The sequence below is a fragment of the Theobroma cacao genome, chromosome 2 (genome assembly GCF_000208745.1).
Source record: "Theobroma cacao cultivar B97-61/B2 chromosome 2, Criollo_cocoa_genome_V2, whole genome shotgun sequence".
Classification (NCBI taxonomy): Eukaryota; Viridiplantae; Streptophyta; class Magnoliopsida; order Malvales; family Malvaceae; genus Theobroma; species Theobroma cacao.
In genome coordinates, this window is record NC_030851.1 from 17,359,752 (window position 1) to 17,384,871 (window position 25,120).

Consider the following 25,120-nt stretch of genomic DNA (forward strand, 5'->3'; position numbering starts at 1 on the left):
AATCACATTTATTAAGTGAATAATTTACTTAGTTATTACACCTTGCCTTTGAGATCATAAGATCAAAGTTGTCCTAAACTTAGGATGCAGAAGTTCTCTCTCTTAGAGTATATTCAAACATCAACATTTTCTAAATTCCTTACTTTGGGGAGATCACCTTCAAGACTGATCATTCGTATCATAGGCCACACTTTGAACCGAATACACTTTTAAATTGATCTTTGAAGTAATTCGTATATCAATCTCAATTATAGAACTTCATATGACACTTAGACTAGATTCGACATTTTCAAGTCATTTAACCTCAAGCTGCCAATTACACATCTAGTCCTTTAATCCCTTGGCTCCCCTTGCTATGCATAGCAAAGTTCAAGCTCATCCTTAGAGCAGATTTGTTTACTAACTTCTTACTTCATGGCCACACATCAATTATAGTAATCATTGATACTCACTCTTGAGTTAACTCACGTGCTTATATCCATGAACTATAATAGGTCCAATCAATCTCACAATCGCTTAATTGAAATCAACACCAGTTTCCTCTAAGCTGCTGTACCTATTCAACACATATTCACATATAAAATATTTCAAAATCCCAACACCATTTTTATATGGGCAAAACAAGCTCAATTAACATAGTGTTCTTATCTTTATGCACATAAGTATGGGTTTACTCTTACCTCAATGCTTAATTTATACACTCCAAGTGAATTACAACCATCACTATTCATTCTAATCAAAGTGCACCCCTTATTACCATTATCACATGTGCTCCTTTATATTAACCCCAATACAATCCATAGTCCCCAAATCTTTTTCCAATTGACAACCATGAGTTCAATTATAACTCCACCAAATAAATAAATTATCATGGCCTATTAGTCCAACTCCAAAATTTTTCATCCTTAATCGGAGGGATATATCATTTCATTAATCTTTCATTAAGAGCATTCGTTTTAAGATCTCTCTAAACTGGCTCGTGTTGTGAGTGACATCTTAAACCCGGACAACGACCCTACTTATGACCTTTGCATGACATTAACAAGGAAGTGGATTACTGGAAACATGAGTTCATATAGCTCCCTGTCTATGACTTATGCTCCCATAAGATCTATAAGAAGAAACAAAATGAGTCTAAACAACTCTAAATTTTATGTGCAGATGCACGTATTCTATTCTATCAAACCTAACTTAACTTAACTTAACTTGGGCCACACTGACACTGTAGTTTTTAAAACAACTTTAAAACAATTTTAAACTCAAAATCTCTAATCTTTAAAACTAAAAGCTCTGATACCAATGTAATTGTCATGACCCGATACTCTCCTCGAGCCCGTGACAACCGTCGAGATATTCTGATAGACATTCATTACCTAAAATGACAACCGAAATCCCGCAAGGCTTTAATATCCAATTTTCTCACCTCCCTTGTGAGCAACAGTTGTTAAGTATCATGTTTTAAGAGATTATAAACTATTTCCAAATCAAAACAATAGAAAAATAATTTTTCACTCATAAGGGCATTTTGGTAATTTTTTCTCAAAAGTCTCGAAACCAGCTAAAAATGTAGTATGCAAGTGGAAAACACATATTTCATAATAAAAAATAAGTTTAGATATCTAAAACATTCATTTAAAGTAAAATTATAACTATTTGAATATAATAAAAATATTCAATAAAATATTCTATTTTCTTATAAAACAATATTTATAGAGTTATCGGTAAATAATTTTTGTAACGTAAAAGCTAAATAAATTTATAATACTGTAATACAAATAACCAAAGTATAATATTTAATTTACAGTGACACATGGGCCCACGAACGACCAAAAGTATCAAAAGCGGTAAACCTACAGTTTTTGAGGATGCAAGTCCAACTGTAGCTCTCAACAAAGTGAGCTATCTACCAACTATCCTGAGCCTGAAATGGGTGGAAAAGAGGGTGGTGAGATTATATAATCCCAGTGAGTAAACAAATGCCATCTAAAATATCTAAAGTTGAGTAAATGGAGACAGATAAAATAGTTTAACATACTGTAATTCATCACCTTTCAACTCGTTTCAACCAAATAAAATCAATTCATATAAATCGAATAATCAACATGGCTTATGAATTTCTTAAAACTTTGGCTCATACCAAAATCATTCTCATACTCAATTATCAGGGATACCTTGGCCGAAGGCTATCATAACCGAGTTCGCCAAGGCTATTAAAAAGTTATGTACGCATAAATCATGTTTTTATTTTGAAAACATAGCCGTTGGCGTTGGCTGAGTTCACCCTCACGTGGTGGTTTGGCGTGAAGTGAACTCTAAAGTGTTAACCTCAGAAGTTATCCATCCGCGCCTCTCATATTGAGGTATGAATATAATAGGGTTACCGTGTCCTTTCTAATAGGTTGGTCCACGGAACTCGTCCACTGCAGCGACCAATCAATAACCCACGAATTCAATAAAATTCAACAGCATGACATGGTAATTTTATCATTATCCAGCCTATCAAGGCAAACAACAGTTGTTACATTTTCAACACAAATACCAATTCAACCATTCATGCCAATATTATCATAAGCCATTCAATTCAAACGATGATTTATAACACACCAATTAGTCTCCAATTACTCCATTTTCAAAACCATATTTCAATTTCGAGACAATTTTATAAAATCATTTCATTTGAACACATTTTGTTTATAAGACATAAAGATTTACCATTTAAACTCATTTTCTATAAAATCACAAAATCGAATAAAAACCACTTTAGATAATTAAGACGATAGTAATGTTACTCACTGTAATGGGAATCGAGTTTCTAGTACTCCGATTCTTGATCCTCAAGTACTATCTCTTTACTTTTGTCATAATGGTTACCACCTAGATATAATACATAATAAGTCATTTACTACTTTTTTGCTAAATTGTTATAAAACTAATTCAGGCTTTATACTAATGCATGAAATGGGATGTAATTGTTCGGATTATCGTCTAAACACGGTGTTCTGCACAAAGTCAATTGTGTACCTAAATAAAACGGTATTGGCCTAATTCGATCTATCACTCGATTAATTGGCCAATATGTCCAATTCAACTCCCTTTAACTCCATTTTTCTTCCAATACTCCAAATGATCAAACACAAATTAAATAGCTTAAAATATGGCAAAATCATCCTCAATATTCCACATGGAGAATTTGGCCAATGATGGGTGACGGAAGAACATGAATTTTTCTTGCTTGATTTTCATGCTACACATCACCAATCAACTAAAAACACTAAAATACATTGAAATCTAACCAAATCAAGCATCAAAACCTCTCTCTAAGTGTTCAGCCAGCAAGATACCCATCATGAAATCATGTGATTCAACCATGGAAAATGCAAAAGAATGTATGGGAAAGGTAAATCACAAGTCAAAATCAAGAAATTTTACCTTTGATTGCTTGATTACTTGAAATCTACCAATTTTTTCTTGGATTTTCACCCTAGGGTTCTTGCTCTTTATTTTCTTCCTTTGTTCTTGCTTTGGCCGGCCATATGAAGAGAAATGGGCTGATTTAGTGTTGATTTTTAAGCCAAATAATAAATGGATGAAAATGACACATGTCACCATTCCATTGGTCCATGTGTCATACTTACCCATTAAGCAATCTCTCTCCACCACTTAAATTTTCTCAGTTATCCATGATAATATTGGGTAAAATCCATATGCTAGACAAGTGTTGGGTGGTGTAAAATTACAATTTTGCCCTTGGGGTGGCAAAATGACTATTTTGCTCTTATGCTCGAAAAAATGCCGAAATTAAAATTTTTCACTTCTCAAACTCAAATTATACTCCAAATGATTAATCTTAGTCAAAAATTTCATCCAACACTCAAATCTTAACCTCGGGTAGCAAAATGACCATTTTGCCCCTAGGTCATGAAAATTCCAATTTGACTCCAAATCGGTCTTCGAACTCCGAATCACCATTTTAATTCATTTTGGGGTTTTAAAATTCTCAATTTCATCTGAAAATCTCTATTTGGACTAGTTCAAGGCTTAATTCAACTTAATTGTACCATTGGTACAACATCGTCCTTTAACGATTTCCAAGGTACCCAAGAAAGCAAACAGGCATTCTTATGTAAGAATGGCATAATAAACATATTTTAGAGACTGGCTTAACAATAAAATATTCCCATTTCATTTGTGTTTAACATTTCTATCTAAGTGTGCAGGACAAAAAGTCATATGGAAATAATAAATCAACCTTTCAAATGTACATATCAAGAATCATGAAAATGAAGAAAAATGATTGATCAACTAAGAGAAAAGTCTTTAGTTAAATAATGAAGAATGTTAGTTGACTAAAATTTAAATTGGAGAAATGGCGGACTGAAGAATATTGAAAAACAGAACCAACTTAGTCGACAAAGATAAGGGTTAGCTGACTAAGAAGCTACTGCCAAAATATGGACTTCAAGACAGAACCAACTTAGTCGAACAAGAAATGGGTTAGTCGAACAAGAAAAGTTAGGTGTTGGGTTTTAGTTTAACCTATGAAAAACTATTGTGAAAGGTTTTGGTTGAGCCTGGTAAAAGCCATTGTAAAGCTTGGTGAAAGCTTGTGAATTTCACCAGTTCCTAGTGGAATTGTTTGGAAAATCCTTGGTTGGATAATCAAGGTAGTGGATGTAGGTCTTGGACCGAACCACTCTAAATTTCTGCGCATTATCTACTCTATTTTTATTTTCTTTGTTCTGAAAATTAGTTCCTTATCTTGTCAAGAGCCTATTTGTGCTATTCACCTCCCCTCTAACACATATAATTGGGACCAACAGAGTTTGTAATGAGCACGATAGAAGAATTAAAATTCTTCCTTGGTCTACAAATCAAGTAATGCAAAGATGGAATCTTCATCAACTAAGAAAATACACAAAAGAAATGCTAATGAAGTTTGATGTGATGAATTTAAAGTCAATTGGAACATCCATTAATCCTTCCACTAAGTTTGAAAAAAATGAGAAAGGAAAAGATGTGGACCAAAAGCTCTATAGAGGTATGATTGGTTCACTCCTTCATTTAGCAGCAAGTAGACCTGATATATTGTTCAGTGTATGCCTTTGTGCAAGATTTCAATCATGTCTGAAGGAATCACATTTAACTACTGTGAAGAGGTTCTTTATATACTTCTTGGATAGACAAGGCTTATGCCTATGGTATCCAAAATGATCATCTTTTGATCTTCTTAACTATTTTGATGTTGACTTTGCTGATAGTAAAACTAATTAGAAAAGCACCAGTGCTACTTGTCAATTTCTTAGAAACATGCTTGTGTCTTGGTCTTGCAAGAAACAAAACTCAATTACTTTTTCAACTATTGAAGTTGAATATATTTCACGAGGTAGTTGTTGTGCATAAATATTATGGATTAAGCAACAATTGAATGATTTTGGTATGTCCATGGATAATGTTTCTATCTTTATGACAACACTAGTGCCATTAACATCTTTAAAAATCCTATTCAACACTCTAGAACTAAGCACATTGAAATTAGATATTATTTTATTAAAAATCATGTGCTTAAGGGAGATGTTAAAATTGAGTTTGTGTATACCTTACATCAATTAGCTAATAGTTTCATAAAACCTTTGAGGGAAGACCAACTTTGCAAAATTAGAAGAGAGTTAGGAGTGCTTGATGAGAATGAATTTTGATCGAGTTGAATTGAATATGTTTTTGATATACATTATGTGAAATTTGGCTATATCTTTTGTGGTGAAGATTATGTTTTGATCAGTTAAAAAAGGTATAGAAATAAGATTGAGTTTGTTTTGATCAATTAAAACCTCATTTAACCAGTTAGTATGATTCTGTGTGCAAAATATAAACCCAAACCACTAAGGTTTTAATCTGTTAAAAATCCTTTTAACCGATTAAAATAGTTTTGCTCTCCAAAACTAAAGCACAACCTTTCAAGTTACTAGCACTTTAATTGATTAAAGCTTGCTTTAACCAATTAAAGCACTAGATTTAGGAGCAAAACTGACACTCATATTGATGTTATTAATTCTTTTGTACTTAATTAACAAAATTTGAAACATGAGAACTTGTTCATAAGTTCTTGATTTTATTATTTCTCACGTGCTTACATTGAAAAATCATATCTTGAAAATTGAAATGTTCAAATGCTTAGTCTATGAATAATTCTTGAAATATGTTTCATGTTTGTACTTAAATGATTGTTTCAAGATTAAATCATTGCCTAGGCTCATAAAATTGACTAGGATGAAATCATTGAACTTAATGAAAATATTTTTTTGGTTCATCTATTGTTTTGGTTAAGTCCAATGCTTACATGACTTTTAATCTTGCTTGACCTTAATGATTGAAGTATATAACTTGACTTAAGTGATAGAATTGCTTATAGTGCTTAATTTCATAACTCAAGTCAAGTTTGATCATGACATATATTTATATTGTGTATTGACATAGTTGAAATTTATTTTGAATATGCATTTAAATGTTAACTATGTCTTCATTGAGCCTTAATGTTTACGTGATCTAAAGATTTTGTGTGCATCCACACTAGCTTATAGGTTACTATAAGTAATTTGGAATGTCAAATGAAATATGAGCTATGACTTAAGCGAGCAGTGAATGTCCAATGTGCTTAAAATGAATACTCATTTTTTTGAATCTTGGTAATTAATATTTATTGATGCTTGGATGTTCACTTGTCACATATTCATGAGTTAAGTGCTTGATCTTCAATATTCCACACTCATGAATTATGAGGATTATTAAGAAATAGCATGTACCACATTGAAGCTTGATGCTTGCATATTTTTTATTGGTATATGTCTATATAATTTATACTCATGCTTGATTTTCGTGAAGCAAATTGAAATCATGATTAATGAAGATAGACATTTTATTTCTTATAATCATGCTTGCGCTTACTTAATGATAATATTCATTTACATGATTGCAATAAATGCAAAAGGCTTTGGTAATGCTTCATTAATAATGATATTTTCTTGATGTGAAAATTCTCCTTGAATTGATGGCGTCATACATGATCTGGAGAATATTTCTTGGAATGCTTTCTAAAGATGGTAATTAAGAATGCTTAATAATATTTTTTTTAGTTGCTTTTTTATATGAATTAGGGGATTTTCGAGAAATGCTTGATTGATACTACTTGGTTGATTAATATTGAGAATAAATAATGAATGCTTGATGATGAATAATTGTTGATAATACTTGATGATAATTGAGAATGATGCTTGAAGACTAATGATACCTTAGACATGCCTAGGAACTACTTTGCAAATATTTCTTGAAAATATGAGCATTTGATGTATATGTTGAACATCTATTTAAATGCTCATACTCATTTAGTTCCATGAATACATGAGTATTAGATGAAAATGTTGAATATCTACTTAAATACTCATTTTTTAGGCTCATGATTTCTCTCATAACAATTAGAAACTTATGTGTCTAAGGGGGAGTAAGAGTTTGCTTTAAAGTGATTATCTCATTTATCTCTTCTCTTTTTGCATCACATTTGAATTAACCATGTTATACTTTTTACCCTTCTTTTGATATTGACAAAAAAAGGGAGAAGAAACTAAGATTATGGTTGTGGTTAAATGTTTAGCTGCTATGGTCATATATTTTCTTGTGTATACTGAAATTGAGTGTTTAAAATAGCTTATGAGTTTCTTGAAACTGAATTATGGTTATTGCTGTTGCTGTATTTTTTACGCACTCATTAAGGGGGAATTTTGAATATATTTTTTAAAGATGACAAAAAGGGGGAGAAAGTAGGAGAAGAAATAGTAGGATGTTTATGGTTGATCTGTTGTTATATTTCTGCTGTTTACCTTTATGTGCTATTGTGAAAAATTGTTGATTTGACTATGTTTATATCAATGTTTAGGTGATGGACTGTCTATGTTTATATCTCCATTTGATCGTTGTTCTTCTATGTCTATATCTATGGTCTTGCAAATTTGTGGTTAATGTTTGATGCTGAAATATTTGTATATAGATATACACTAAAATTGCAGAAAAAGAATTAAATTCTTTATCATTTTTTAATGCACATATAAAGGGGGAGAATATATTAAAGGGGAGCTATCCCTCAACTGCACATAGATGTATAGATTAAACAGACATTACACTTTTAATTTAGGAGTGTTTTGTCATCATCGAAAAAGGGAGAGATTGTTGACTCCATGTGTTTTTTATGATAACAAAACATTCCCATTCATTGATGTCTAATTACTTTATTTAAGTGTGCAGAAAAAAGTTTAAAACCCTTAATATATTTGTTGTTTGGAAGCAAGTCAAGAAGATTGCTTATTTTTAAGACAAGTTAATCAATAAAAGAAGTAAAGAAAAAAAAACCATTGAAGACAGAATAATGTTAACTGATTAACATGGAGCTTTAATCAATTAAGGCAAAGCTAGGTGTTATACAAAAGCAAGACAGAAAGCCTTAATCGGTTAGCACAAGACTTAACTTATTAAGAGGGTGTTGGAAGCAAAACACAGAAGCTCATTAATCGATTAAGCAAATGGGCTAATTGGTTAAAGCTCAAACTTGAAGCACCTAAAAATGCCAAGACTTAACTTAATTGCAGCAAAATTGTTTCAATCAGGTTTTTATTGGCGTACTCTTTTTTAAAATGTTCACTATTTTGTTGCAAAATGTGATAGATGTTAGAAAGTTTGTAACATCCCACAGAGATATGAGATGCCTCTCAACAACATCCTTGAGGTGGAGATTTTTTATGCATGTAAAATTGACTTTATGAGTCCTTTTATACCTTTATACAATTATCTTTATATTTTGGTTGTTGCTCATTATGTATCTAAACCGGTTAAAGATGCAACATTGCCAATTAATGACTCAAAGGTGGTGTTGAATTTCCTGAAAAAGAATATCTTTAATCATTTTGGCACTCCAAGTGCTATTATTAGTGATGAAGGTTCTCACTTTTGCAACAAGTACTTTAAGGCACTGCTTGCTAAATATGGAGTCACACATAAGATTGTGATAGCCTATCATCCACAGAAAAGTGGCCAAGTTGAAATGTCCAATAGAGAAATCAAGAGAATTTTGGAGAAGATTATGTGCCCATCCAAACAAGATTGGTCCAAGAGGTTAGATGATGCTTTATAGGCATATAGGACTACCAACAAATCTCCAATTGGGATGTCTCTTTACAAATTGGTTTTTGAAAAAGCATGCCATCTTCCAATTAAACTAGAGCACAATGCATACTTGGCCATCAAGAAACTGAATTTTGATTTCCAAGCAGCTGGAGAAAAGTGTCTATTGCAACTTAATGAGATGGAGGAGTTCCGACTTCAAGCTTATGAGAATGCCAAGATTTACAAAGAAAAGACCAAGAGATGGCATGACAAGAAGATCATTGAGTGTCACTTTGAACCTTGCCAGCATGTCGTACTTTATAATTCTTAGTTGAAACTAATTCCAAGTAAGCTCAAGTCTAGGTGGTCGAGGCTTTTCATTGTCACGAAAGTATTCCCTCATAGAGCAATGGAAGAATTCAAAGAAAGCTTCAAAATGACGTTCAAGGTGAATGGGAAACGTCTCAAGCACTATCGGGGACGCAAAATCGATCACCAAAAATCATCAATCACCTTAGTCGAGGCTAAATGAACTTGAAGAAATCAAGCTGATAACTATATATTAATTGTTTCTTGGAAAGCAACCCAAGTTTTCTAAACTTATGCACTTTTTATTTGAAGTTATTTATTTATTTATTTATTTATTCAAATTAATGTTCTGTAGGTTCTTTTGTAGGTAAAAAAAAAAACAAACAACAAACATGGTGCAGTAGTGCCACAAAATCGAGACTGTGACACCGAAAGTGGAAGCCCCCATATAAAACCAGAGAGTTAGGCATCATGGTGCCATGAAGTCCAAGTTACAGCGCCCTGCCATGGCAAAATAGTCGTAGCTTGTAAACTTGGTGTCACAACACCAAGAAAACGAGGTTGCGATGTCATTTTGGATCCCCCATTATAGAACCTTTTTTTCTCTTCCTTTTAGCCCCAAACTTCAAAACTTAGGGTTATACTGTATATTGTGATGCATCACAAGTAGGACTTGGATGTGTATTGATGCAACGTGGTAATATTATAGTGTATGCATCTACATAGCTCAAGAGACATGAGTAGAATTACCTAACACATGATTTAGAGATGGCTACCATAGTATTGCCTTGAAGATTTGAAGACATTATTTGTATGGTGAGACTTGTGAGATCTACACGGACCACAAGCATCTTAAGTATATCTTTGAGCAGATAGATCTTAACTTTAGGCAACGTAAATGGATGAAATTGCTTAAGGATTATAATTGTACGAGATTGTATCATCTTGGCAAAGCCAAAGTGGTGGTGGATGATTTGAGCCAGAAATTTATGGGGAGCCGAGCCCACATCTCTATTGAGAGAAGATCATTGGTGCAATGTATGCACGACTTGGGCAAAATGGGCATACAATTTAAGGTTGATGATATCGAGGCATTGTTAGCCCATTTTAGAGTGAGATCGATGTTGGTTGATGGCATTAAAGAAGCCCAAGACAAAGATGATTTTGTGATGAAGGATTTAGAGGATCCTTAAAAGAGGAAAGGACATTTGTTCACTAGAAGCATTGATGGTTTACTCAGATATGGATCTAGAGTGTATGTGTCAGACATGGATGATTTGAGATGAGAGATCTTAAAAAAGGCCCACGTGGTAGCATATGTGGTACATTCAGGCACCATCAAGATGTACCATGACTTAAGAGAAATATATTAATGGGAAAGCTTCAAGAGAGATAGCTATTTTTGAACTCCAAATTCTTTGTGCTTTCATTCTTTTTCTTTGTATACATCTTTATACCCACCATACTTTTCCTACTTTATACTCATAAAGCAAGATCTACCTCTTAGACACATCTTTACTATTCACTCTTGTAAAGGTTTTAACTTAACATTGAAAAGTTAGTGTCAGTTATGCTTGCTCTCGTAAAAAGGCAATTGTTGGTTGTGCTTGCTCCCGTGAAAGGCAATTATGGGTGGCACTAGAGCTCGATAAAAAGCGATTGTAAGGGTTTTGGTTAAGCTCAAAAAACCCATTGTGAGGGTTTTGCTTGATCTCGTTAAAAAAGATTTTTCATAGTGGATTTAAAACTCCTTAGCTTGCTAAGGGAGAGGATGTGGGCATTTGAAAAAGTTGAACCTCTATAAATTGCATGCGTCTTTGTTTAAATCTCTTTTACTTACTTAGCTTGTGCATTACTTGTTGAAACAATTTTTCAAAACTATCCTTGTTTGCTTTTTATTGTTTTAGACTTGAAAAATGTTTTAAACCTTCTAAAAGTGATTATAATCTTTCAAAATAGTGTAATACTTGTTCTAGTTTGACATCTTAATCAAGTTATTTAAAAACCTTCCTTTACACTTTGTTTAAATAGCTTGTTCAAATAACTTCAAGAAACGTCCTTCAAAAGAATCACGGGGATAGTTGACTATTACCTCATCATAGTCGATAATAACACTTTTTTTCTAGTTCTTCAAAAATTTTAACGTCCAATTCACCCCCTTTCGGACATACTTGTCACTTATTTATCGAGCTAACGTTTCTAATAAGACCTTTCGAGATTCTTGACAGGGTTGGTGCAGTAGCTTATCGATTAGCACTTCTGTTGGATCTTACTAGCATTCATCTTGTGTTTCACATTTTAATACTACAAAATATAACCTCAACCCATCTCATGTGATTCAACATGAGCCCCTACAAATGGGAGATAATTTGAGCTACGAGGAAGTATTGATAGCTATTTTAGATAAGCAAGTGAATAAATTACACTCTAAAGAGGTAGCATTGGTTAAGGTGCAATGGCACAATGACTTGAGCGAGAAGATGACTTAGGAAGCTAAAATCGACATGCAAGTGAAGTACCCGTACATATTTGACAGAGGTTAGTACGTTATTTAAATTCAAGGATAAATTTTCTTAAGAAGGGAAGAATATGAAATCTCACCTTAAGTAAAAGGATAAATTAAGGAATCCTTAGGTGAGCATGTAGGTTTCATGTTTTGAACATTTAAATTGAGTTTTTAACTTTAGAAAAGTTCATGTTTGATGTATAAAGATGATTTACAAAGTATGGTGTGAATTGGAGTCCAAATTAACTAGTTTTCAAACTTATTTTTGGCTATAGGAGCAAAACTATTGATACATGGTCCAAATGTAATGATAGATTTCATCTAGAGGCGAATTTATTGAAACACAGCCCAAATGTATCAGTAGATTTTGTCCAAAAAGTTTTTTAAAAGCATTTCGATGAACATCTATTGATTCATAGCCAAATGTATTGATAAATTTTTCCCATAATCAAATTTATTGATACATTGCCAAATGTATTGATAGATTATGTCATTTTCAAAAAAAATAAAAAGGGTCAAATTGTATTTTACATGTTCTAAACTATAAATAAGTCAGATTTTTTGAGGGTTTTTCATTCAAGGCCACCTCTTTTCAGTTTTTCATCAACTTTGAGCTTTCTTACACCTATTTTTCACCCAAATCATCATTTTGGAAAATTGGAAACTTAGTTTTGAGTTTTATGAACAAAGATGACATCTTTCAACTTTCAAACCTTAATTTATGAAATTTCAACATTAAAAATATTATTTTTATGCCTAGATTTTTTGTTGAATCCTAATGCTCACAGGTTTTGTGATTTTCTTTAGCATAAAAGCTCACTTAAGGTAAGGATGGAGGATTTATGGGTTTATAAGTATTTATTATGCTAAGTAGCAATGGGTTTAAACTAGAAAATTAGTTTTAGATGAATCTAATTACTTTCGAAAAGGCTTAGAATGATTATTACAAGATTATTAGTCTAATTATTGATTATAATGATTGTTGAATATTTAGAATCAGTTGGAAGCTTCGAGGGATTCACCAAACTGGAGTCCTAATCGTTGTTAGAAATTGAGTCTTCGAATAAGTGAGTGGATACATGTTATCAAGTATTTTGATATATAAAGTAAGCATGAATTTTATTATGCATGAGGAAATATTATTTTAAGAATGGCTTTACAAGGGATTTGATTATCAATGTTTTCAACTAGTTTGTGAATCTACTATGTATGTAAATATCCTATTATGTATTAGCTTTCAATAAGGGGGACAAGCCCTTGCAAATGCTTTCTATCAAAATGAGATGATTGGAATGATGTATATGCTTGACACAATATCGCATGGAATGTTTGGATGATGTATGAGTTCTCACCTATGAGATAATGAATGATTATGACATGTATGTATATGATGTTGAAATGTTTGAAGGATATATGCATTCCATAATAAGATTATGAATTATGAGATATAATATGAAATGTATTCCAAGAGATGTATGTGATGAGACTTCCATATATACTATGAGCTAAGTATGATAATGGTTAATGAGAAGGATTATATGATTATGGTGCAAGGTATGGATGAGAACGATCCCATACTTAAGGAATCCAAACGATATTGGGGATTGATCACTATCCACTTAAGTTGGGATGAGCACCAATCAAAGATGTAGGTAAAGCGGAAGGGCACTCACAAAGTGTGCTAGGAACCCGAGACAATGGGGGTTAAAAGCATTATTCACTTGAATAGGGTAGACACCACTCAAAGTTATGAAATGTTTATATTGTAATAGGAAAGTTTTATGGAATGATGATGAAAGGCCAAACCTTTGAAAATCAAAATCTTGAAGAGAAAAGAAAGAAAAACCAAGTAAAAACATGCATTCATACTCAAGCTGATAATTCTTTTGTGTTTTCACTCCAATCTTTGTATATACTCTTTACACATTCTTCCTTTTTTGTACCCACCAAGCAAAATTGACCTTTTAGAGACACTGTCACTATTCATCATTGTAGACATTCTTGTAAAAGTTTTAACTCACCCTTTAAAAGTTAGTGTGGGTTGTGCTTGCTCCAGTGAAAAGGCCACTGTGGGTTATGCTTGCTCTTGTGAAAAGGCAATTGTGAGGGTTATGGTTAAGTCTCGAAAAAGCCATTGTGAGGGTTCTACTTGATTTCGTTAAAAAACAAGTTATGAGGGTTTTGCTTGATCTCGTTAAAAGGCATTTTCCACAGTGGATTTAAAACTCCTTAACTTGCTAAGGGAAATGACAAAGGCAATTGAGAAAACCAAACCTTTAGAAATTGTTTGTGTTTTTGTCTACGATTTTACATCTTTAGTTTGTTCAATTTCTTTAGAAAATAGCTTTTTGATTTACTCATTTGAAAAACATTTTGCATTCTCAAAAAGGATTTTCATATTACCTCTAGTTGTGCATCTTAAGTTGAAAAAGGGCTTGTTCTAAATTGCCATATTTTTCAAGTCATTAACAAAATCAAACCTTCATTTTCTTTGAAAACACTTCCCTAGAATCGACTATTGAATCTTTATAGTTGACTCTAAATAGGTATATCATTCTTAAAAGGGATATTGAAAAAGCATTGATTTCAAACATCTTAAGGGTCAATTTTTAGCTATTTTGGTTCAAAGGTCACCAAAAATTTTGAAATCCAATTTACCCCCTCTTGAACATTCTTGTTACTTATTTATTGAGCTAACATTTCTAACAAGGATTTTACCCAAAAAGCTGGGATTTCAGACTGATCTATCGGTACATGAGGTTGATGTATCAATAGATTTTCTATGGAATACAAAATGAGGCATTTTGAGTGAAATCTATCGATACATTCCCAAATGTATCGATAGATTCTTCACAGAATTGGGTTTTCAAGTGTTTTTAAGGGATTTTCAAAGGCAAATGGTTTCCAACGATTTATGCAAACTTGTTTTGAATTAAATGTTTTTGGAAATGTATTTAAATGCTATGTTTCATGAGTACTATAGAGATTGAGAAATTTTATGAATGTCATGAGATTATAAATGCATGGTTACGAAGACATTTTCCCTTGGCTTGTCCTCTTCCTTGTATCTGCTCACAAAGTTTTTGTGAATCACACGTTAGTTTTCCTATTTTTGTTTTGCAAATCAGTGATTAGTCTGCACCCTTGTTGGAAAGATGAGCTCACAACCTTCTTTTTTTGGTAGGTGTCTAACAGCCACATGATTCCTACAAGTTCGAGTCATGTTTCCTTGACGAGTTGATCTTTACTTTATGTTTTTGGATATTTGAACATGTTTATGATGATATAGCCAATGGTTGGCATTAACTTTATGAATGTTATGTTTATATGCACAAAAGTGGTTTGAGGACATATATGGACACTTGAAGGTGTAGATAAATAAATATAGGATATGATATGATATATGAGTTTTGACTCTTATGTTAATAATGAATGGATGTGAATATACTATTTATGTTGAGAAGTTTCATGATCGTGTATTATCGCTTATGGATATATGCATGTAATGGTATATTGGTTGCCTTATGTATTATGATGATGGTTAATGAACCATATAGAGTATGGAAGAAAGCAAGGAGCCTTGCTTGGGCCTAACGTATATACTCGTCAAAGTTTTTGCGCTGGTCACGATCTCTTCACAAGATGGGATGTGACACTGTATGTGTCTAAGGAAAAGCACTGATTGGCTAGACAATCAGCTATGCCCTATGGCCTCAAGGAAAAGCACCTTCATGTGGATTCGGTCCCTAGTTCTGCCATCTCCACTTACCACTTTCAATAGACGAGTCAGATAAAAATTACAGGAGTCGTAGGACACAATACTTCCAAGTACAACGCGTAACTTCTTTCTTCTTTCTGTTTTTTGTGTTTTTTTTTTTTAAATTCGTCTCCCTTGGTCAACCTTTCAAAGGACCCATTTCAACCCTCTACTCGTGTATGCTTGGACTTTTGGCCAAGAAAGTGACTAAGATCAGGACAAGGAAAAAGACTATGCAACCACAAAACAAGCAGATCAGCTATATTAATTAAGAAAAAACAATAAAGGATACCCAAGTAGAGGCCACAAGTCTATACTGTATATATGTTTTGTGATGTTACATGCAATTTATTTTTGGGCTAAAGAAGTTTCAACATAATTAGGTGGCTCTAACCGTCACTAAAACGTTGTACTAATCAATTAAAAATTCTTATTATATCTTTCTTTGAAGAAAAAAAAAAAGAAAGAATAATGATTACTGAAAATAACACTGTTACCATTTAACAAGGACATGAAATTAGTTTTAACAGTATTTTTGCTGTAGGAGGGTGTTCCCTCGCTCTCATTGGACAAATGAGATAGCCATTTATCCAAGAATGGAATCAGTGGAACAGATGATACATCTACCATTTTCAACGTTTTTTCCAGTGCTAAGATGTACCATTAAAAACGATTGGCCAAATTGGAAATAAGTTAGATAAAAGAAAAGGTAAAACAAGGAAAAGGGTTTGCCAATGGCCACTTAAACTCACTTCAAACAATAAAGATGATGTGAAACTTGAGAGTAGTGATTTTAGATTCCCATTTAATTACGTTTCTTTTGCACGTATAGGAATCAAACAAACAAACAAAGAAAGCAAGATTTGAGGAGTGCCTACGTGCCTTACAACACCTTTGATAAGGAAATAAGATTAAAACTTAGTTTGGGGTTATAAAATTTCTAAATTAGCTAATCTCCCCTTCCCCTCCTAAAATTTTTTTTTTTAGGTATGGTACTTAAAAATATCTCTCAATTATTCAGAAAAATTCAAATAAATTATTATTTTTTGTTACATTTGATTATATTTTTATATTTTTATTTTAAATTAAATAAACTTTTATAATTAATAGTTAACTAACTATTGTTAGTCAAAAAATTATTTATCATTATATGTCATATGATATTGATGTGACATATTGATATATCATAATAGATGATAAAGTGTCATTTTGATTTGTTATGATTATAAAATCACATGATATTTTTCATCTTTCACATCAACGTTACGTGAGTATAAGATATAAATTATATTTTAACGAATGATAATGAATCAATTGTTAGTTATAATCACTTATGTACTTCAAAATAAAAATAGATAGAATTAATTAAACACAATAAAAAAATAAAATTTTTTTTAAATAGTTGAGACATTTTTTCAAATATTAGGTAAAATTTTTAATAATAATTGATCAATATGCTTGAAATTTTATGTTGAGCTACTTAATGGGTGTAAATTTTCAATTTGATGAGTTGGAGTTGAAGTCACAAACAAATGATAAAAGAAAGAAAAAAGGTTTTGGATAAGACAGGTCATTTTGAAAGAGAAAGGAGAAGAGTTTTGCAATCCAGACGTAGTCTAAAGCTTTGCTAGGTGACCCAGAAAGAAGAAAGAAATTAAGTGCATAGTTGTGTTTTTCTTCCATATTTAGATCAGAATGGAGTTTTATAGCATGTTTGGTTTGGGGAATGGCTAAGCCATTCCCCTTTTATTCTCAAAGAATTTTGGTTCTTTTGTTTGGTTGAAAAATGGTCCAAGGAATAGCCATTCTTATGGAATGGCTATTCTTCAAAATCCTTCAAAGCCAAGGAATAGCTAATACCACCTTCTCCCATGGTATTAGCTATTTTATGGTTGAGGAATAAATTCAAAAATTTATAAAGATAAAAATACCCCTTACAAGTTTAAAAAATTACAACTTCATTTGTAAAAAATATTATTTTTCTCTCTTTCTCCTCTTTCTCTCACTTGATTCCAACTTTTAATAAAATATTAATATTAAAATTAAATAAATATAATATTTATAATTATCAATTATTAATAAAATAAATTATAAATTATTCTTATTTAAAAACAAAATAAATTAAAATTAAATAAACATAATATCATTTAAATTAGATAAACAATATTAATAATTAAATCATACATTATTAATATTTTAAATAAATTACCAATTATTATATTTAAAAAAATAAATAAAAACGGTGCTCTCTAGCTCACCAAAAAAGGGGAGCCCCAAATTGGGTTATCTAGTAAAGCACTAGTGCTCCCTTAAGGAGCCCCAATGGGAGCTCTGGTGCTCCCTAAATGAAAAGTTTTTTTTTCTTTTTAATTAGTAAAAAATAATAAAATTATATAATAGTAATTATAAAATTTAATCAAGGGTAAATTTTCGTTTTACCCTTGCCATGTTAGCAAGTTGATGGAAANATTATTAATATTTTAATTAAATTCTAGATTATTAATATTTAAAAATCTAATAAAAATAAATAGTTATATAAATAATAAAGGGTGTTTTTGTCTTTTTATTTTCTATTTCTTTCTTATTCCAAAATTATTGTTACGAACCAAATACTACAAAAAGTCATAATAATTATTCCTGTCCTATTCCCTTTGTCATACCAAACTAAGTAATAACTATTTTATTCTATTCCCACCTCATTCTATTCCCACATAATAACTATTCTATTCCATTCCTATCTATTCCGCCAACCAAACGTACCATTAAGTTGTCATCCCTTCTTTCGGGTTGAAAGCTAAACTGGAGTGAAGTTACGAGTGATTTGCCATCAGTAAGCAAAGTCTCACAAATTAAGGTAAATTTGACAAAATTATGGCACAAGCAAGCAACTAATAAGTAAGTACACTGATGTTTCCTTCAGCTGATGTAACTCAATTTAGAAAATTTGAACAAAAAACTTGATAATGGAATTTATACCCATTTTCGTAACGGAACAAGGAAAAACAGAAAACAGAGAGAGAAGGATATACTCACCTCGCTTGAGATCTACTTGCCAGCCCTGTGTATCTCTTCCGACACTCGCTCTCTCTTAGATTTTGTTAGATATTCTCCCTCTTTACTCTTATCCTTTTATAAGCAAATCAGGTGCTACCCTACCATTATTATATTAGTCTATACATTCTCATGTGATGGGTTGTACTTCAGAAACTCCAAGCACGTCAAGTCCTCCTACAGATATTTTGGTACAACTAATCCAACTACTTTAGATGTTGGCCTTTGAGGGAATCTTTGTTGATCAACTAGTGCTTTTCTTTTCTAGAAGCATGCCCCCCTTCTTTCTGCCTATCGATACCTTCAAAATTTTGTGTCAATTTCAACCATACGCCTTGACGAGAGCCATGTGGTGCAGTTTTCATCATACATTGAAGAATAATGGTCAAATTTATCACTTAACTGTATTGGCACCGTACTACTTTTATTACTCGACTTTAAATGAAATCCTTAATTTTCTTGTTGGAAAGCATAAGGTTAAATGAACTTTTTCAAGGGTCATGTTTACGCTCAGGTACGACAGAGCTTGGCACGTAAGCTACCGTCTATGCATTTACATATAAGAGGGAATATGTTAGGTGTCATATATTTTTGCTCTTTTAATTTTTTTTATTTATTTTGCTCTTTATTCATTTTTATAAAAGGTACAAAATAAATAATAATAATATCAATGCAATGAAGTCTTATTTAATAAACTTTATCACTGAGTGCTGCTTAATTAGTTATTTTTATGTAAAATGACGATTCTGTTTTCCAACAAACAAGCATAATTTGCTTGTGGTTTGTCTTTTAAATGACCCTATGACTCCAAAATGACTGTTAAATAATCTTTAATAAAAAGAAAAAAATTTTGGGTTAACTTACATTTTGTTTGCTTCATATTTTTATTGTTTATTTTTATTTACATTAATTACTTTTAATAAATAATAAATAATAAAAATATAAACTAAATAAAAAAAAGTTAGCTAATGGATTTAAAAAAAAAGAAAACTGTGATAATAAAAGTTCACCATAAACCGTACAAGAGGAATAATTATTAGAGATGACAATAAGTGCTTTATAATTATGTATCTAATATTATCTAATCTGATTAAATAAAATTAAAACATCTTAATCGAATATGAATAGAGTTTTGATAGTAAAACTATTACTCTTTTTTTTTTTGAAAAGCTATAGTAAAACCATTACTTGTCATAAATTTGAGTAAGATTCAAGTAGTAGTTTTAAAATACTCACTATCTGAACTTGATAATAATTAATAGTTTTTAATATAAAATTTTAGTTTTATCTATATTATTTTTAGTTTATAAATTACTTAAATTTATATAATATTTATAAAATTCATTCATTGTTTTAAATACAATTTTAAACGTTAATTTAATTTTTATTAATAATATATATAAAAATTAATTTTAAATCTATTTTAATTAAATATTTAATGAATTTGAGTATTTACTAGATTGTGTCTAGAATAATTTGAGTACGAGTTTGAGCAAAATTTAATTAATTATTTATAAAATTTAAATATTTTAATAAATAATAGAATTCGAGATAGAATACTTTATAAATATCGGGTGCTTCGCTTACTCCTTGAGCTCTCTAAATTAACTACCAATTAAAGCTCTCATTGTCAGTTTAGTTGAAGATTAGCTGGATTGATAGAGTTATTCCTTGTACACAATTTATTTGACTCGTATATTAGTGTTCAAAGGGAAGAGATGAAATTAGGCCCCATTATCTAGAAACTCGGCTTTGAGTTTTAGAACTTCTGTCGCTGATTTTTCTATAGCAGTCCAACATTGTTTTAGGTAGTGATTTCACTTTCAAGACAAGATTTTATACTTTTCCTTTTCCCCTTTGAACCTTTTGGCGTTCAAAGTGAGTATGAGAGGGTGTATGAAAAGCATATTACTGCTGAGAAATTGGCCCGTCTAAAGGCTTTCTTATTGTCCTCGGTGGTTGGGTGCTTGAAATTTACTTCCCAGCAGCTGGCAAGCCAAGCTTCACCAAGAAAAATACAAAGGGCGGCTGGTAAGGAAAGGAAAAATAATGACAAAAATCTCTCAAGCCAGGGATGAGTAGTTCATGGTCTCTTGACCAGCTCCAAGAAAACCAAAGCCTCCTTCGGTTTAGACAGGGCTGCGTTGGTTGGCAACATGCCCAAAGTCTTTCCACGGATGAGATCCAATCAATCAATAAACCGGACAGGGTCAGTGGAAAACAACAATTTAGTAATTTTGAATATAAAAGCTAAGATTGAGACATGACATATTCCAACTTAGATCTTCAGTTTCGATCGCTGAACATACATCTTAATTGGAGCAGTTGGAAAATGGCTTCCAGAATTTCAACGTGACCGCAATATTTCACCTTCCCTCGTTACTGAAATTGCATCCAGGCAGGCTTTCTTAAGTCTCAAGTCTCATAGCTACCAAGAGATTAGAAAACAATGACAAAATTATTTCCGCATATTTGCCAAAACGAAGCTTCCTTCTACAGTACAAGACCAATTAAAATGAAAAGCTTAAAGTCAGTTTTCTCTGGTAAATGAATTAGCTTGATCACTTTCATTGAATAACCTTACACAAGATTTGAATGCAAGATTAGAACCTATTCATAACAACCTCTCAAATGTTTCTACATGTGTAAATCCTATGTCATTACATTATCTATATCACTTCTGCACTATAAACTGATGGAAAAACATTATTACCTGTTACCAGACAAAAATAACTGGGAATAAATCTTAATATTCACTTCCTCGCTCACTCAGAATGCTGGAAAATAGCAGGGGAAAAAAAATTGAAGCCACAACTGTAACTCATGAGCTCAGTGAAGCTGGCCCACGGTGTTTGATTGTGACTTCTGAGTACCTTTACTTCTTCCCAGCCATGGGGTGTCACCATAAATGAAGGAAGATTGTGATGCACAGTGTCACAAAAGCAAGATTCTAAGTCATCTCTTCCGCCGCCACCAATCTGGAACTTTCAACCTTCTACTTCTATGTACAGCCAGTTGGACACCTGGAAGCTTGTGCTTTACCTGTCTCCATAACATATTGACAGCATCTTCCTTCTTTGGAGGGTACTGGAACTCATAGTGACGGGAAATATTCTTAAGCAACTTCCACATTTGAACCCATCTATTTTTTGGAAATTGACGCAGATGATTGACCAAATAACCTGGTTCTAACGCCTCTTTCATAGAGAAGAAAATTGAGAATTCAGTGTAGTCAATTTCATCCTCATAGGGAAGCTCAATTTTGTCACTGACAATCACAGGAACACAATGGCTCACAATAGCATCAAATAGTCGGCAAGATGAAGGTGTGTCCCCAGCAGGATGCAGACAGAACTTCGATGAACGCATCCCTTCTGTAGACTAATACACAAGAAGATGAAAGAAATAAGATAGTTGGCATAGTCATAGCATAAAAATTTATTAGAGAATGCAAGCTGACTCCAAACTGTCTCTACAGATTGAAAAGGAGATTATTTTGTTTTAGATTTTAAATATTTTTGGGAGAGTTATTAACCATAATAGAGTGAAAAAAATTTCCATCACAAAATTATTGTCTGAAGCTAAGCACCATAAGTATCACACAATGTCAAAACATTCAAAGAGAAAGTACAAAAGGCACCGTAATGGTGCCACTAAAGATTGGTACTCATGACTGTTGAAAGCCTCCACAACATGTACTGACAAGCAGGTCCTTTTTCAGCAGCCAGAAGGATGCAGGAAACAAGGATCACCACTTTGTGATTTGAATGTCTAGAAAATAGCATAGTTCCTAGGGCCTACACAAGCAGCATACCATTTTAATGTTTTTTGGAGTTGCTACACTCTTTTCATAATGAACATCATCACTACCAGCCAATATCTTTGCCAGTTTGACTCGAATTTTCCCTTCCTGCAAGAGAAAATGGCCTTGAGTTGAGTAATATTACCCAGATCGAACAGAAGTTGTATGAATAGAATATTTGAGTCTTAAAAACTATCATACATCTTTCCTGACAGTATTCCCCCGGAAGAAAAGAAGTGTAGTTCGAGACTCATATGGGTCTAGAGGGTCATCATCTGTGAAGGAATCCACAACGTGTACATAAGGGGCAACCACATCTTTGCTAAGACTTGACATGGTTTTAGGATAGCGGCCAAAATCTACGACAATAAGAATAGATGCATTCAATTGCTCGCGAAGAAATCTGAAAGCATTTGGATGTGTCATGGGAATTACATGGTCTCTGCCTCCAGACCTTTGATAGTACTTGGATTGCTGCAAGAATTCGAGTAACTCAACCTAGAGGAGATGCAATTCAGATTAGAAAACTGAAATACTAGATAATACTAGCAGTCAACAGTACAAGTAAAACACAAAGTATGAACTACGAACTAGAGAAACTCATCAGCAGCAGAAGGGAATAAATAGTCTTTTCAAAATGTTTGCACAAATTTGTATTTTAGTAGTATAACAGAATCTTAAGGAGTGAAGCCTGATAATATTTCCATCAACCTCTGCGAGGTCCAAAATTGTTGTTCACTGCTTGCTTGCAGATAGCAAAAGACAGCATATAAATGTTCCTTAGAAAAAAGATTGAGAGAATTGCAACAAACATTTACTCTACACTCTTCAAAAAAATACCAAGAAGCATGCATAGGGCCTCCTTTCTCTAGTAATCACTACCATCAATAATGGAATGATTGACTAAGGATTGGATGCATCATGATCCAAAGATTAACTCAAGTTATTATGTGTATACATGTTTTTTTTTGCAAAGCATAATTTTAGACATTTAAACCTTTCCAATCGTATACATGTTTTTTTGAGGAAACAATGTGTATAAATGTTTAAAAGCAACATTTCACAAATCAATTCCACGAAATCAAACCTTTTGTCATTCCACAATGCTAGTTCCCTGAATCATTGGCTAATTCTTCAACATGTCAAAAGCACTAGCAAGCAGCATTTCTTTTCCTCTACTTAGTAATCAAGTGGTAAATGTACCTAAAATTCTTAGCATGCGCTCTTTCATAACTTCCAATGCTACCCACATCTAATCTCATCTGCCAGAGAGCCAAAGTCTCCTATTTTCCTGGTATTCAATATCAGTGAAGGAAGTGTTTCAAATTGGAATTAGAAAACAAAGAAAGTAACCAATTGAGCTTATTTTATTTACTTTTAGGATCGAAACAACTAAATCCCAACTTTCCAATCTAGTTTCTTTCCTTTCCTCAAACTAAGTAAACCATTAATCACGTTACTATTTAAAAACAAAGCTACCAAGTTCAATTCCAGTGAAACACTGCTAATAAAACAAGGCAACCGCAAACTACGCATTCAACCACGGTTAAAAAAAAAAAGATAAACAGCTTAAAGCGACCAATTAGCATGTAAGAACCTGTAATTGGCGATCGATCTCCGTCTCAGGATCCGTCATATTATGCCCGTGTGTATTAAAACTCAACGAAGAAAAAAATGGCACAAAAAAAGCGTCAGCCTTTTCGGGATCCGAAACCCTAACGGCCTCCCTCCCATCTTCATCTTGGCCGTCGTAAAGGAGCGATGCCATCAGCCAATACTCCACGCTGTGCTGCCTCTTTATCCCCGAATTCGAGGGCCACGGCGGCAAATTCTCCATGGTCACAGGAGCCGCTTCCTCGGAGCTCCGGCGATCCAGCATGCCGACGTGGAATTTCCGAGGGAGATCGTACATGTAAACGCGGAGGGGGCGGCCGGTAGCACAAAGTGAGCGTAGAACAGGGGGTGACTGTAGTAAGGGGAAGAAGTATGATCTGAGATCAACGGTCCCAACGTAGATTGAACATGAAACGAGGAACAGAATCACGAATGTTAAACAGATTGCGGCTTTACCGTACATTGTTCTTACAGGAGTTGGAAGAGAGAGAGATGGTCTCTCTGTTTTGCTCACTGGTTTTCTTTACGGTGATTCGATGTCTTATAATGTCTATGCTGATTGTTCTTTCTGTCAATTTCGGAGGACAGAAAGGAATAAAGCGCTAACTCCTCTACCTTTATCCACACTTGAAGCAAAACAAACAGAAAAGGTTAGAAAAGGAAATAGTTACAGTACCGTTGTAACTTATGTAAGCCGTAGGAAACGCTTCAAATTGCTGGATGTTATGAAATTTAACACTTATTTTTGGACATAATGTCTGCAAATATTTTGAATTATTTAAAACAATTTAATTTTTTTTATTTTTATTACATATAATCAAAATCTTTATATTTTTATTTTGTGTCATAACCAATGATCAGTAATTAAAATATTTCTTGTCATCTTTATGTTTACCTAAAATTGATTTGGATTGTGAAAATTTTTATGTGATAT

General features: G+C 32.6%; 2 protein-coding genes across 3 annotated transcripts in view; both read right to left on the reverse strand.

Annotated features, from left to right (window-relative positions):
* LOC18609023 (flavonoid 3',5'-methyltransferase) overlaps positions 1 to 18,847 on the reverse strand; it is a 39,672-nt gene extending 20,825 nt beyond the window's left edge. Inside the window, exon 1 of the mRNA XM_018114769.1 lies at positions 18,753 to 18,847. The gene's annotated coding sequence lies outside the window, so the exon portion shown is untranslated. The remainder of the gene's footprint in view (positions 1 to 18,752) is intronic.
* Positions 21,315 to 24,822, reverse strand: LOC18609024 (probable arabinosyltransferase ARAD1). Of its 2 annotated transcripts, XM_018116520.1 has the most exons (5): positions 24,648 to 24,819; positions 24,170 to 24,538; positions 22,774 to 23,070; positions 22,585 to 22,680; positions 21,315 to 22,151 (listed from the first exon to the last, which is right to left on the reverse strand). In XM_018116520.1, the coding sequence occupies exons 2-5, from the start codon at positions 24,482 to 24,484 to the stop codon at positions 21,726 to 21,728; spliced, it is 1,134 nt and encodes a 377-aa protein (XP_017972009.1). In that variant the 5' UTR covers positions 24,485 to 24,538; positions 24,648 to 24,819; the 3' UTR covers positions 21,315 to 21,725. The 2 variants fall into 2 exon arrangements, with proteins under 2 accessions (XP_017972009.1, XP_007044051.2); XM_007043989.2 differs by having other exon boundaries at positions 24,170 to 24,822.

Coding starts and splice junctions, on each gene's coding strand:
- LOC18609024 (XM_007043989.2), bottom strand. CDS start 24,649: ATGTACGGTAAAGCCGCAATCTGTTTAACATTCGTGATTCTGTTCCTC. Junction 22,681..22,773: donor GGAATACTGTCAGGAAAGAT/GTATGATAGTTT, acceptor TTTCTCTTGCAG/GAAGGGAAAATTCGAGTCAA. Junction 22,152..22,584: donor CTCCAAAAAACATTAAAATG/GTATGCTGCTTG, acceptor CTTGTGTATTAG/TCTACAGAAGGGATGCGTTC.